The 13501-nt window shown below is 39.9% G+C and overlaps 2 protein-coding genes and 1 long non-coding RNA gene across 3 annotated transcripts in view; 2 read left to right on the top strand and 1 right to left on the bottom strand.

Moving 5' to 3' along the window:
* Nucleotides 1-3758, top strand: part of PDE11A (phosphodiesterase 11A) — a gene marked incomplete at both ends in the record, with an annotated part of 193273 nt that extends 189515 nt beyond the window's left edge. Inside the window, one exon of the mRNA XM_081340237.1 lies at nucleotides 3615-3758. Within this exon, the coding sequence (XP_081196363.1) occupies nucleotides 3615-3758 (144 nt within the window). The remainder of the gene's footprint in view (nucleotides 1-3614) is intronic.
* Nucleotides 3759-5362: 1604 nt separating this feature from the next.
* On the bottom strand, nucleotides 5363-8778 carry LOC308671796. Its single transcript, XR_014027299.1, has 3 exons — nucleotides 8739-8778; nucleotides 5898-6005; nucleotides 5363-5730 (listed from the first exon to the last, which is right to left on the bottom strand). It is a non-coding gene; the product is annotated as an uncharacterized lncRNA (long non-coding RNA).
* A 1849-nt stretch (nucleotides 8779-10627) lies between these two features.
* On the top strand, nucleotides 10628-13272 carry LOC308660592 (intraflagellar transport protein 70A-like). Its single transcript, XM_081315017.1, has one exon. The coding sequence runs from the start codon at nucleotides 10643-10645 to the stop codon at nucleotides 12650-12652; it is 2010 nt and encodes a 669-aa protein (XP_081171143.1). The 5' UTR covers nucleotides 10628-10642; the 3' UTR covers nucleotides 12653-13272.
* The last annotated feature ends 229 nt before the right edge of the window (nucleotides 13273-13501 follow it).

The raw sequence follows: 13501 nt of genomic DNA, 5'->3' as shown, positions 1-13501 counted from the left end.
TGGATGCTTTTCTCTTCAGGATTGATCTCTGTAGGTTCTTGCTGATGTCCATGTTCTTGTATGTAGATCAGGGGTGTCAAATTGGCAGCCCATGGGCTGGATGCATCACGGGCACCCCGTTTTCTGCACAGGCAAAAACGTCGTGATCTGTCACAATATATCACGTGACCCAATCGAGTTTGACACCCGTGATGTAGATTATTATATAGTACAGGAAAAATTATTTAAAATGTTAAAGGTGTGTAAAATACTTTGTGCACAAACTTACATATACAACTAAATAATGTACAAATATTGCAGAGAAGTGTGTAAGCATGCTAGAAATAATGCCTTGTTAATAATAATTTCCCCTATGCTTTCCAAGTGATAGCAGTGATAAATTTGAAAAACTACAATAGCATATTGTATGCTTTAAAAACCGTTGGTTGACATTTTAAGTAACGTCCATTATATATTAGATTTTGGAGACTAAGCCAGACCAAAACTTTTTATGGTTTTATTTAAATAACTGTTTAAAGGGAATAAATAGAATAGAAAAAGTCTGAGCAAAGGATTTCTCTGTAACTGGCAGAACAGGGCATGATATGGGTGGAATGAAGTGTTAAAAGGTACAGGGTCACAGCCTGTACCAAAGTCAAAATACTTAAGTGGTCCAATAAATAAATTGGTAAATTGATTTAAATGTGAAAAGGTGCTAAAAGAGTAAATTAGTAAATGTCTATCTGCAGGGAGGAGAGAAATGTGCTTTTGAGATAATTTCCCAGAAGCTTCATAAAAGGGAGTTGATTGCAGTGATTTAGTAAATAAAAAACCCCCAAAATATATAATAATCAAAAGATTTTTAAAATTATATCTCAGGCTGTTATAAAGTCCAAAGTATGTATTTTGTATCTAGAAAACCCTGGGATTAATACTTTAGTAGCCAATTTATTTTTAAAGGCTAATTTCTACAAGATGTATAGTAGAATACTTAATTAAAATACACAAATAGAGTTTAAATATCAAAAGAGCCTCTGAATAAGGACATTTTATGCCTTGCATATAAAATCTACCCTTTTGAGGTATTTCTAACCCAAATGCCACCTGATTCAACTGTATATCAAATGGTATTTTAATAATGTTACATCATTATCTTTCCACTGTTCTATACAATTAATTTCTTGTAGTGTACTTATAGCTGAAAATCAAGTATCTCCTTCATTTTTTTCAATTCACTTTTAATAGCCAAGAGTAATAATGATGTTGGGTTAACTTACCATTATGTCTTACAATTATAACTGATATACAAATATACTTCATAGAAATAGGGTAAAGGTTCCCCCGCACATGCGTGCTAGTCATTTCCAACTCTAGGGGACGGTGCTTATCTCCGTTTCAAAGCCAAAGAGCCAGCGCTTGTCCGAGGACATCTCTGTGGTCATGTGGCCGGTATGACTAGACGCCAAAGGCGCACGGAACGCTGTTGCCTTCCCATCATAGTGGTCCCTATTTTTCTACTTGCATTTTTACGTGCTTTCGAATTGCTGGGTTGGTAGAAGCTGGGACGAGTAACAGGCGCTCACTCTGTTATGCGGCACTCGGGATTCGACCCGGCAAACTGCCGACCTTCTGATCGACAAGCTCAGCGTCCTAACCCACTGAGCCACTGCGTCCCTCAGAAATAGGCTAACATGCTAATTAATCAATCATATAAAAGCATATGAAGTACCATTAAATCATCATTTACATAAAGTAGTAACATACTAAAGTAACTAGTTACTTTAGTATTTTAGTATGTTATATTTAGAAAGAATATCACACTAGATAAAAGCCAAGTTCATATACTACAATCATAGTTTTTCATAAACAATAAGGATTTCCCACTGGCTTCCTCTTTAAATTGTAATCTTGCTCACAATTTGTTCCAGAATATTTCAGCACCTCATAGCAGGTTTTATTGGTGTGCAGAAAGCTATTTCATCAGTAGGGTATCATCCAGTGTTTCTCAATCTCACCAACTTTTAAGATTGTTGGGCTTCAGCTCCCAGAATTTCCCAACTAACATGCTTGATAAAATTGATCTAGAGATTGATCTAGATTAAGAAGGCTGTCCTTTCTAACTTCTTAAACTGTTTCCTGATCCTCATTTACTTGATAGGAGTTACATGCTTAGCTGCTAATACAAGCCTTCCAGCATTGTAGATGAAGCTAGGCCATTTTGAACATAAAAGTAAAAATAACTGCACTTGGGAAATTGTTCAGAGGAAGCAAAATCCACCAGTGCCTCTTAATTTCATAGGGCTATGTAAAATATTTCAAAGAGGCAGTTTCAAAAGTCCCTAAAACCTCAAAGGTGTCCAGAAGACTTGGCCCACCTACTTCACAAAATTTCCCTTCTTAATCTCTGCATGCATATTCACATACTTTGAATGTCATGTATTTACACATAATTGGAGACCAAGTGGGGGAAGTCTTTGAAAAAAAAACCATGCTGAGGCAATTAGATCTACTTGTGTAGCGTCATGTAACAATAGGGCAGCCGGTTGACCCAAGTTCTTTGCAGCCCCATATGACTCTTAGATTGGGCTGCTGAAATTTGACAGGAAATTGCTTAAATATTGGCAATGCAGTTGTGGAATTAAAAAATAAAAACCCTAAGGATGGGCATCAGTATATAGGCCTAGGTGTCAGGTTTACACACTGCCAAGCTCATCCTTACAAAGCACCCAAATTGCTAAACATACTTCAGCCCTGCCTCTTAAAATAACATTTTGTTAGCTAGAGAGTTACTCCATGGCCAAATACAGAACATGTTGCCCATCCTCATCCACTACAATGATTAGAATAAGGCTAAGGCTGGGGAGTCCCTGGACAAATATCTAATTGGCTTAAGAATTGGACCGACCATCTTTGGCCAATTGCTCTCACATAAAACTTTTCTCACCATTTTTTTGTTAGAATAAAGTGGAAAAACTATGTATTCTATTGAGAGCCTCAGTGTCAAGATTTGATAAGAGACTAACTGTTTGTTTAGATCAGACATGTCAAACACAAGGCCCGGGGGCCAGATCAGGCCCGTAAAGTGGTTTCATGTGGCCCACGAAGCCATCCTGGAAACAGTGAGGGAACGGCCCCCACTGCCTTGGCCCTGGCCCAGAGACCCTCCTTCTGCCAGAGACCCTCAGATCTGTCCCACTCCTGCCCAGGCCTCCATAGGCACCCTTGATGCGAATGATGTAGAGCTGGCCATGCCCATCCAGTAGGCCATACGCACTCTAGCCACACCCACCCAGTAGGCCACGCCCACCCTGGCCATACCCACCCGGCCCCCTGAGGGCAACCGCAATGCTGATGCGGCCCTCTATGAAATTGAGTTTGACACCCCTGGTTTAGATAAAGACATTTTTAATGGTTGATTTATCTCATTTTCCACCAGGACATATTAGCTATCTCCCACTGTCTCCTTCAGAATTTCTTTTTATGTTTTAGACTATGTTGTGCAACAATACTCTCCATTAAATGCTCTAAAGAAAGTCTCTCCCATGGAGTCTGTGAACAAATATTCCATTTTATCTGAACTGGAACTGACATCTTAGCTAATAATTCACAATTGCTTCTTTTGTGCTTTCTCTCAGGCCTTAGTGAAAGTGAATGGAAAACTGAAGCCTATGCTGGACTCTGTGGTGGCCAACAGAAAAAAATGGGAGGAATTGCACCAGAAAAGATTGCTTTCTCAGACAACATCCAACTTAGCCATTTCTCCGGAGAGCATAAAATAAGTCTACGTCTGTTTCCTGTTGCTAGGATAAGAGTCAAAAGAAAGGTTTGTCTCATAGTATTTAATTAATAATATATATGGCAGGCAAGAACGTATGCAATCTCAGTGAAAACACTAAGGCCAGGCCTTAGCTTTTCTTACAGGCCAACACTTGGTCTGAGGGGAGAATCTACAGGGAGACAGTTGGGTTCCTGCAGTAATCTGAGTCTGGATCCTGTCAGCTTCTTTCAGCAAGTCTTAAGAAAATGGGCAAATATGGTCACAAAGGATTCATATAAGTGGAACTCATAGTTCATGAAAATTAATAAAAGGGAGCTGTGACTGATTTTAAAAAAAATACTGAAGCTTCTTCAAGAGACTCTGAAAAAAGGGATAATTTTTGTAAAAATATTTTCAGATTGCACCTTTCCAGCTTTTACTAGTATGAATGATTATTTCTGCGCTTGTGAAATCTGTCTTTTTAACCCCTTTTATGTTCTGTTTGGTTTATTCAGAGAAGCCTGCTTTATATTCTGAAGAAATATGTTTTTTACAACAAGCCTCATAGGATTAAACAGGGCTTTTAGTATTTTCTCTCTTCACTGTATTTGAGGGAGGGAAAATGAATTTATTACAGTTAAAAAGACGAACCTGCTCTGACTTCCTTGATTTCATATTAGCAACCCAATTTGAATTGCTCTGCAGGCAGAAGCTTATGTATAAAGGTAAAATTCTGCATGATTCTTTTAGAATTCTGTAATAATTTCATTTTTAAAGCTGCTTTGCACATCTAAGAAGAGAATCAGTAGTATATCAAGAAAACTGCATAACAAAAACAAAAACCTTGCCTTGGGTAGAGAACTTGCACTATAGGATATGAACGTAGCTTTCTGGTACATTTTCAGAAAATTATTATTTTTAAGTGATATGACACTAGATGATAATATGAAAAGAGCAATGACTACCTCTGCTTTTTCTAGCTATTTTCTTACACATGGTAATCTGTCTTAGCTAAGAGAAATTAAGTCACCATTGCATGTGCTCTGGTAATTATTGTTTTGCATGTTGGCAATCCTTGACTTATAAAATATCCACAGAGATGTCTGCAGTTGAAATGAACTCACTTCTGTTAATGACACATCAAATTTATTTCAGCACTGCCATGGCAAGTTACTAGATTTCTATTCCCTAATGAGGTGTGGAATTACATCGATATTCCATTCTCATTGCCAGTGTGGTCTGTAGATAAATTATGCTTGCCCCAGGAAGGATGTTGTACACATGTCCAACCACAACCCAGTCAACACTTCCTGAAAAGTTTTGTGAGCTGAGAACACCTGAGTCCAAACAATTTGGATGCCTAGCATGACAACCTGTCATATGGATTGGCATGTAGTTAGGATCACTCTGGGTTACCGGCACTTCCCAAAGTGCAGGAACAAAGGGTCTGAGGAAGATGGGTGGCTAAAATTTCTGCTACCCTTTAAACCCCTACCAAAAATCATTTAGAAGGAAAAGATCTCTAGATGCTTAGAATTCTTACAGAAGGTGTTTGTAAATTAAAAATACTACGGAGTCCCTCCCCTTTCGGAACTTAACAGAATTTAGATAGCACAAAAGGCTGGACTAGAGGGAAAGAGTGAAAAAAAAAGATCTAATGCTATCAGAAATCAGGCAAAGTCAATGTATGAGAGCAGTTGAAAGAATAATGAACAAAAGCATAGAAGAGAATCGGAATTTTATCTAGTCTTTTAACAGCAAAGAAAGATAGTTGGGATGAAGAAGCACTCTCTTTTGAACTTACAGGAATAATTTTTAGGTTAGAAGACTCCCAACTCTGCATTTGCTGTACAACTGAAATACTTGAAGTTGGTTGGAGCTTAATGGTGAAAGCTGGGTTGCTCTGAGGGATCCTTTTATCGTTTCCTTTTATCCGAACTACTTCCCGTTCAATATCCAGCAGATTCTGAACGTCATTCGGCATCTGAGAGGTTCTGTGTCGAGTGTGAAAGGAAAGGGGAGGGTTTACCTCAACTGCAACAGTAGCATTTTATTATTTAACAGAAATGAGCAGCCCAACATAGCAATTATTTTAGGGGATGTGTTCAAGCACACTACAGGTGGGATCATTTACCCAGTTTCAGCAATGGAAATGACCTACTTCTGTTAAGTGTAGCAAAATCTCTGGCTCTGCAAAGCCCTGCTACAGGGTGAGAAACCCAACGCCTTCCACAAATTGATCTTGCCGATTGAGTTGTGGTCCAAACACCTAAAGGATGCCAAATTGCTTAGCATGTTAAATGTGACTTCACATTTCTCAAGGGAAGAAAAAAAGAAGCAGATGTTCCTGAGAGCCGGATGGAAAAAAATTTAACTTGATCGTCTCTTTCACTGTGGTTTAGGACTTCCAACCTTGAACATTTCATAGACACGACAGGAAGAAAATGGTTCTGGAAAGGTTCTTTTTCATTTCCTCACTCAGGAAACCTATAGCATAGATAGGTAGCGTAATCTCTCTCTGTCTATGCCTTTTAATTCAAACCATACGTAATCTGCTAATGACTTAATTACACAATGTTCTCTTTCTATTCATATCTCATTTCACAGCTACTGGAAGTTCATTAAACGCTTGTCAAGCTGCTGAGGGAACTTTAAAACATTTTTTTCTTATTATTGGCAAACTTTATTGAGACCCTCCAAGTGAATAGAAATGAAGTCTTTTAGATAAATATATTGCTGTAGTGGAATTTTTGCAATTACACCCATCAAGATTTAGGCAGAAAACCATTTAAATGCTGTGAATAAATCACTAATTTGCTAAGGAAAAGTACAAGGAAGAGATCCAATGGCTGCTTTACAAGAGTTATATCTCAAGACAGTGACTAAGGGAAATATTTTCCTCACCGCATATGAATTACAGTGCAGATCTATTGAATAATATACAGGTAAAAACACTGAGGATAGATGTTAAAGAGGGTGAAACATGTCATTGTTTACTTTTTTAAAAGCATTCACCAAAATAGAATCTGTCACAATGCAAAGGGACTTCCAATGTGAAGAAATCTTTTCAAATATTTCTTGGTTCCAAAGATGCATACAAAAAATATATATATATTTGAAAAATGTATGCCTTTCCCACACCCTATCAGGAAACTCTATACACACATATATACATATATATGAAACTGCATAAAGAAATATGGATTCTATTTTTTTAAAGAAACTGTAAAACAGTGCATGAAATTAAAGGAGCATACTAAGAAATGTTTGTGATACCGGCCTCGCCCAGATGTGAACTATATACACAACTGAGGGAATTTCCTTTGGCCTAAACAGAGCAGATGGAATTATTTGCCTCTAAAATATGTTATTCATCTAATACAAATTTGTTGCTTTTCAGTTAAGCAAAGCTGGTATAATCATGAAAAAATGGCTTCTTTCAGACTAGGAATGATAGTAATCTTGGCACTTTGAATGCCGCAAATGCATGCTGAGCTATATTATACATATTTATTAAATTAAGAATTTCTCAAGTCATAGAACTACCTGACTCCAATAAATGCAAGATTGTCTGGAAAAACACTTCAAGTAGAATATAATTGTAATGGGAAAACTTTATACTTTTTCCTTTATAGGGAATTGAATTCTGATTCTCTTAGTAGGTACTCTAGATATCTGCCGTCTTCTACATAAATATCTAAGCACAAGATTCAAAAAAGCAGATTATCTATTATATCACCCCATTTTGAAATTGTAGTAGCATTTTGTACTTCTAGGAACACACGACAAACCATCTGAATCTTTATAATCTGATCTCTACTATACTTTATCATATTAATGACATTATTTGATGCTTTCTCCCTGGTTTTAGTTTTCTCCGTTCTGTGACATTTTCAGTCAATTATAATGCAAATGTTACCCCACTCTCAATATTTTAAATTGTTACTTGAACAAAATTCAAGATGATGGAACTTCTTAATTCTTTTTCCAGAGGGAATAAGACACGTAAGAAAATGGAAGATCTATGTTATTGTCTAAACAAATACTTGTAGTCTTTTAGCTTGTTTCTGTTATTCCTCCACTTTTCTCTTTCCCAAGTAATAAATAAAAAGGTGGGATGGCATACTTGGAATTCGTGAGACTTATTTATGTAATATGTGCTTTATGGCAAAAGACAGATACCATGATTGACTGGGGGTTGCTGGCAGCTCCATAAAGCTTTCCTGAATTTTGATACGATGCACTATGAAGTGTGACATAATTTATAGCACATAACCTCCAGCTTCCTCCAAGGTTGAGCGTTCCCTTGTTTCCTCTGCTTTTTATTGGCTTCAACACATCGTTGCCCATGGCAACAGCAGTGGCAGTGAGGGGAATGCAGAACCATTGCAAGCTGACATACACTTGAGGCCCTAACAATGTCAACCATCCATCACAGACTTATTTATAATTGCCTCCATCTATTTCCCATGTCTCGTGCTATCTTTTCTATTGTGGGTCAAAATTCAAAAACCTGCTGACTAATATTGTGGTTCCATTGCTCCCCAGCATCTCCATTCCCTTCCCCAATTTCAAACAATCTCTCCTGACCATTAACACATTTAGGCATAGAGAAGCATCTCCTTCGGTTCAAAAATTTAAAACTCTACCATGATAATGTCTTCATGGATATGGAGGTGATGGTAAATTGTTCAGTGGTCCTTGCAGAATCAACTTTTAAAGGCTCAAAGCTCCTTTTCATTTCATAGAACTAAAGAATCTCCTATTCCTTAAGTTCAATTCTGGGGAATACTTCCAGGTAGATAGCTCTTAGCATTACCTACCCCAAGACATTCGGTAATATTTTGCATCTTCTTCTAAACAGAATGCTTTGGGTTTCTAACGAAAGGGAGGCTTCTTAATGGAAATGGCCTTTCTTTGGATCCCTGTAAAACTGCTGTGGGAGGCAGAACAATTACATGAGAAAATTAAAACCATTCCGGAAATCTGAACCCCAACTTACACTGAAGTTTTTTTTCGACATGAATCCATAAATTGTTGACCATAAAAGGATGCACGTGAAATTTTACTATGAAGACTCTGGGAATTCTATGCCACATCTGGAGAACCCCAAATGGAGAAGGTTGAATTGCACTGTGTTTTACATTAGACATGGGCACTAATGTTTAAAAAGCTTTTATTTTGACGATGTACCATAATGACTTCTAAATAGAGAGGTGGATAAAATTTAACATTTTAAAACAATTTTTGAAATTTTATTCAAAAAATCCTGTAGGAAAGAGTTGTCTGAACAACTGTTGACAATATATTCTGATATTACCCCAATGCAGCCCATAAATACGTATTTGCCCATCAAAAGGAAATTGCCAGCCAAACCTACTGAGCATTCATTCCTGGAAGCAATACACTATTACCTGAAAAAGAAAATGAGAAACAGTGTACACTGAATATTCTGATAGGTTGCAATACATCCTTGGTTATGATTCAACTAAAAAAATATCCAACAAGTGTCTGATAAAAATAAATTTACCTGGCATTTTAAAAAGTCAATATAACTAGATCTTTCAATGATTTGTACATTGTAAAAATGAAAAGCCTTCAAAATATGTATGTATAATAAGTTCTGTGGAAGCTTGTAAGATTTCTTTAACAATTCACCATTATTTTATCAATCAATTTGTATCCTGTCCATTTTTCATAAAGGCAGAAAATATGAAAGCTACCATATATTTTTTTCAAAAATTCTGCAAAACAGGAGAGGTGCTTTTTGATTCAAGATCATTCATTGCGTTTTATGGTTCAAATTTTAAAGAAAGCATCCGTAGTCTAATAATTTATCCTAACACTAGTCTGTGCAAATACAACAAAAGAAATTGTATACTAATAAATTAAATAGCAGAAGATTGGGTTCTCTTTCCATATCCTACCCAACCTGAAAACCGAATTAGCCTATTTTTAATTTAAATCAGATTTTAAAAAAAATATCAATTATAATAAAGAGGGAGCTGAGTTATGTGAAAAAAAAAAGTGCATTTGAATATGCCACCGCATATTCTTTAGAGCAGGGGTCTTCAAACTTGGCCCTTTTATGACTTGTGGACTTCAACTCCCAGAATTCCTCAGCCCGCTTTGCTGGCTGAGGAATTCTGGGAGTTGAAGTCCACAAGTCATAAAAGGGCCAAGTTTGAAGACCCCTGCTTTAGAGGAAAGAGAAGTGTTCTTACAGATAACCTTAAACATGAACCACTCCTATTCGCTTTAAAAGGGAAAAAAGAGCGCGTCTTTGTTTTAGCGGGAGGCGGAAGAGACTGGACAGGAGACGAACGATCACAGAGCGGTATGAAAACGGCATCGACTTCGCTAGCGCCAAAGTCTTTTGCTCCACCCAGCAATTAAAACTACAGGCGCTTGACTCCCTTTGCAGTCCGTCCCCCTTCGAGATTTCGGAAATGGCGACTTGGGCTTCAGCTTCCGGAGAGAGAAAGAAAAAAAAATATTCAAGCCAGCTAAGCTTACGAACAGCCCCACCTTAGCTAGTCTAGGCATCCGGCCACGCCCCTCACGTAAAACGCGTGGCAAGTGCCCGCCTCCCGAGCCACTTCCAGAGAACTACATTCCCCACAATGCTTGGCGCCGAGAGAGAGGGGAGAAAAAAAGAGCCGCGCGGCTCGCGGGCTATGTAGTCCGCACGGTCAGGCCTTTGGGGTACCCATCTCTCTCTCTCTCTCTCTCTCTTTTCAGGGTCGTAGCGACCCAGCGAGAAACCAAATACGGAACGGGTCGTTTCCCCAGGGCGCTCACAAGCGCCAGGTCCGGAGGGCGGGCTCTCGGTTGCCTTCCGCTTCCGGTGGCGGCCTGCTGTTGCCAAGGCAACGTTGTCGGCAGACAGCCGGAGGCTCGGTCAGAATGGCCACCGGCATGGCCTCTATCGCCGACGGGGAGTTCACGGCGGCTATTTACGGGCTGATCCGGGCCGGCCGTTTTGCAGAGGCGGTGGGTATCTTGAGTTGCGAGTTGCAAAAGAGCTGCCGCACGCGGGCCGGCCTCTCGCTCCTCGGCTACTGCTACTACCAGCTGCAGGATTTCGCGGCGGCGGCGGAGTGCTACGAGCAGCTGGGGCTCCTGCACCCCGAGCTCCACGAGTACCGGCTGTACCACGCGCAGGCGCTCTACAAGGCCGGGCTCTACGGCGAGGCCCTGCGCGCCACCGCCCCGCTGCTCGACGTGGCGGCCTTCCAAAGCCGAGCGCTGCGCCTGCAGGCGGCGGCCCACTACGCCCAGGGCGACCTCTCCAGCGCCAAGGCTCTGGTGGAGCTGCAGCTGGCGGCCGCCGCCGAAGGCAGCCCCGGCGCCCCCTCCGAGGACCCCTCCGAGCTGCCCGAGGCGGAGGTGAACATGGGCTGCCTCCTCTACCGCGAAGGGCAGCACGAGGAAGCCTGCAGCAAGTTCGCCTCTGCCATGCAAGTGCTGGGCTACTGCCCAGAGCTGTCCTACAACATGGCCCTGTGCTGCTACGCCGCTAAGCAGTACGCCCCTGCTCTGAAGCATATCGCGGACATCATTGAGCGGGGCATGCAGCAGCATCCGGAGCTGAGTGTGGGGACCAATACAGAAGGCCTCGATGTCCGCAGTGTGGGCAATACGTTGCTCTTGCATCGGACGGCCCTGGTGGAGGCCTTCAATCTCAAAGCTGCCATTGAATACCAGCTGTGCAACCTTCAGGCGGCTCAGGAGGCCCTTACAGATATGCCCCCTCGGTCTGAGGAGGAGCTGGACCCGGTCACTTTGCACAACCAGGCTCTCATGAACATGGACGGGAGAGCCACAGAAGGCTTTGAGAAACTTCAGTTCCTTTTGCAGCAGAACCCTTGCCCACCAGAGACATTTGGGAATTTGCTGCTTCTGTACTGCAAGTATCAATACTATGACCTGGCTGCAGATGTGCTGGCTGAGAATGCTCACTTGACCTACAAACTTCTCACTCCTTATTTGTACAACTACTTGGATGCTATGATCACCTGCCAAACGGCCCCTGATGAGGCATTTCATAAGCTTGATGAGCTGGCAGGGGCCCTAACTGAGCAGCTCAGAAAACTGACGAAGGAGGTGCAGGAGTCTAGGAAAAATCGAGATGATGAGGCTCTAAGGAAAGCTGTGAATGAGTATGATGAAACACTGGAGAAATATGTTCCTGTCTTTATGGCCCAGGCCAAAATTTATTGGGACATGGAGAACTATCCCATGCTGGAAAAAATGTTCCATAAGTCAGTAGACTTCTGCAAGGATCATGAAGTGTGGAAACTTAATGTGGCTCATGTACTATTCATGCAAGAGAACAAATACAAAGAGGCAATTGGTTTTTATGAGCCCATTGTAAAAAAACACTATGACAACATTCTTCAAGTTAGTGCCATTGTCTTGGCTAACCTATGCGTTTCTTACATTATGACTAGTCAAAATGAAGAAGCAGAGGAGCTGATGAGAAAGATTGAAAAAGAAGAGGAACAGCTTTCTTACCATGAACCTGAAAAAAAGATCTACCATCTCTGTATTGTCAATCTAGTTATTGGGACTCTCTACTGTGCCAAAGGAAATTTTGACTTTGGCATTTCTAGAGTAATTAAGAGCTTAGAACCATATAACAAAAAGTTGGGCACAGATACTTGGTATTATGCCAAAAGATGTTTCTTGTCATTGCTAGAAAATATGTGTAAGCACGTGATCATGGTGCGTGACAGTGTCATCCAAGAATGCATCCAGTTTCTTGAGCACTGTGAAGTTTATGGCCGAAATATCCCTGCAGTAATAGAACAACCACTTGAGGAAGAGAAGATGCACAGTGGGAAGAACACGGTTACCTATGAAGCCAGGCAGTTGAGAGCACTGATGTATGAAGTTATTGGGTGGAATAAATAACTGCCATAGTATATATATTCAAAATGACCCAAGTCCAAAGATCAGTGAAAAGTGATGATGTAGTACCGTTGTGTTGTAAAAGTTTCACAGGAATTTGAATTCACTTGGAATTATAGGGCAGCACTTTCTACCCTTTAAAAACTTATTTTTATTAAAAGAGCTTCCTCATCAAATGTATAATACATTTAACAGAAGAACTGATTTATAAATTTGGAGTGTTCTGCTGTCCAATTAATAAGTAGCACTATAGAATGATTGTATTATGAGGGGTGGAGGAGGAGTGTGTGTGTGTGTGTATACATATGTATACATACACACACACACACACACACACACTTTATTTTTCCAGAAGTTATTTGACTACAATATTTCATTTAATCCAGGCTTATAAGCAGCTTTTTGAAAATACCAAAAATACCTTTCAAATTAGTATTCTTTGGAAGTTGAAACTCAACGTTAAGTCAACTACTAAATTTAGTAAGGGCAGAAAATTATCTTTGAATGATGTCACGCTTTTGAACAGTTTAACTTTTAATGTATGTATATTAATGCTTTCATGGTAATGGGAGCTTTGGATAAGTGGGCATTCAAGTCCTAGTTTAAAGCAATAAAAAGGTCTTTTTAAATAAAGTAACATTTAAATTTTACCAATACAAACATGGAACATACATTTTTTCCACAATACTCTGTACTGTTCAATGGAAGCTGATCATGTGTGCAGGGCAAGTAAAAACTGATGCAGGAAGTACTAAGTAACTGCATTTATTTACAAATAATTTTCCTTCCAAATTTACTGACACGCTATTTGCTGCTACATGTATCAGATAGCCTAGCATGGCTCTTTTTTTT

The sequence above is a fragment of the Vipera berus genome (genome assembly GCF_964194415.1).
Source record: "Vipera berus genome assembly, chromosome: 1".
In the NCBI taxonomy this organism is placed as follows: Eukaryota; Metazoa; Chordata; class Lepidosauria; order Squamata; family Viperidae; genus Vipera; species Vipera berus.
The sequence above is the reverse complement of the archived record's forward strand: the minus strand, read 5'-3'. Positions and strand labels throughout refer to the sequence as shown.

What these genes read in the sequence shown, in the direction of transcription:
- LOC308660592 (XM_081315017.1), top strand. Translation starts at nt 10,643, where the DNA reads ATGGCCACCGGCATGGCCTCTATCGCCGACGGGGAGTTCACGGCGGCT.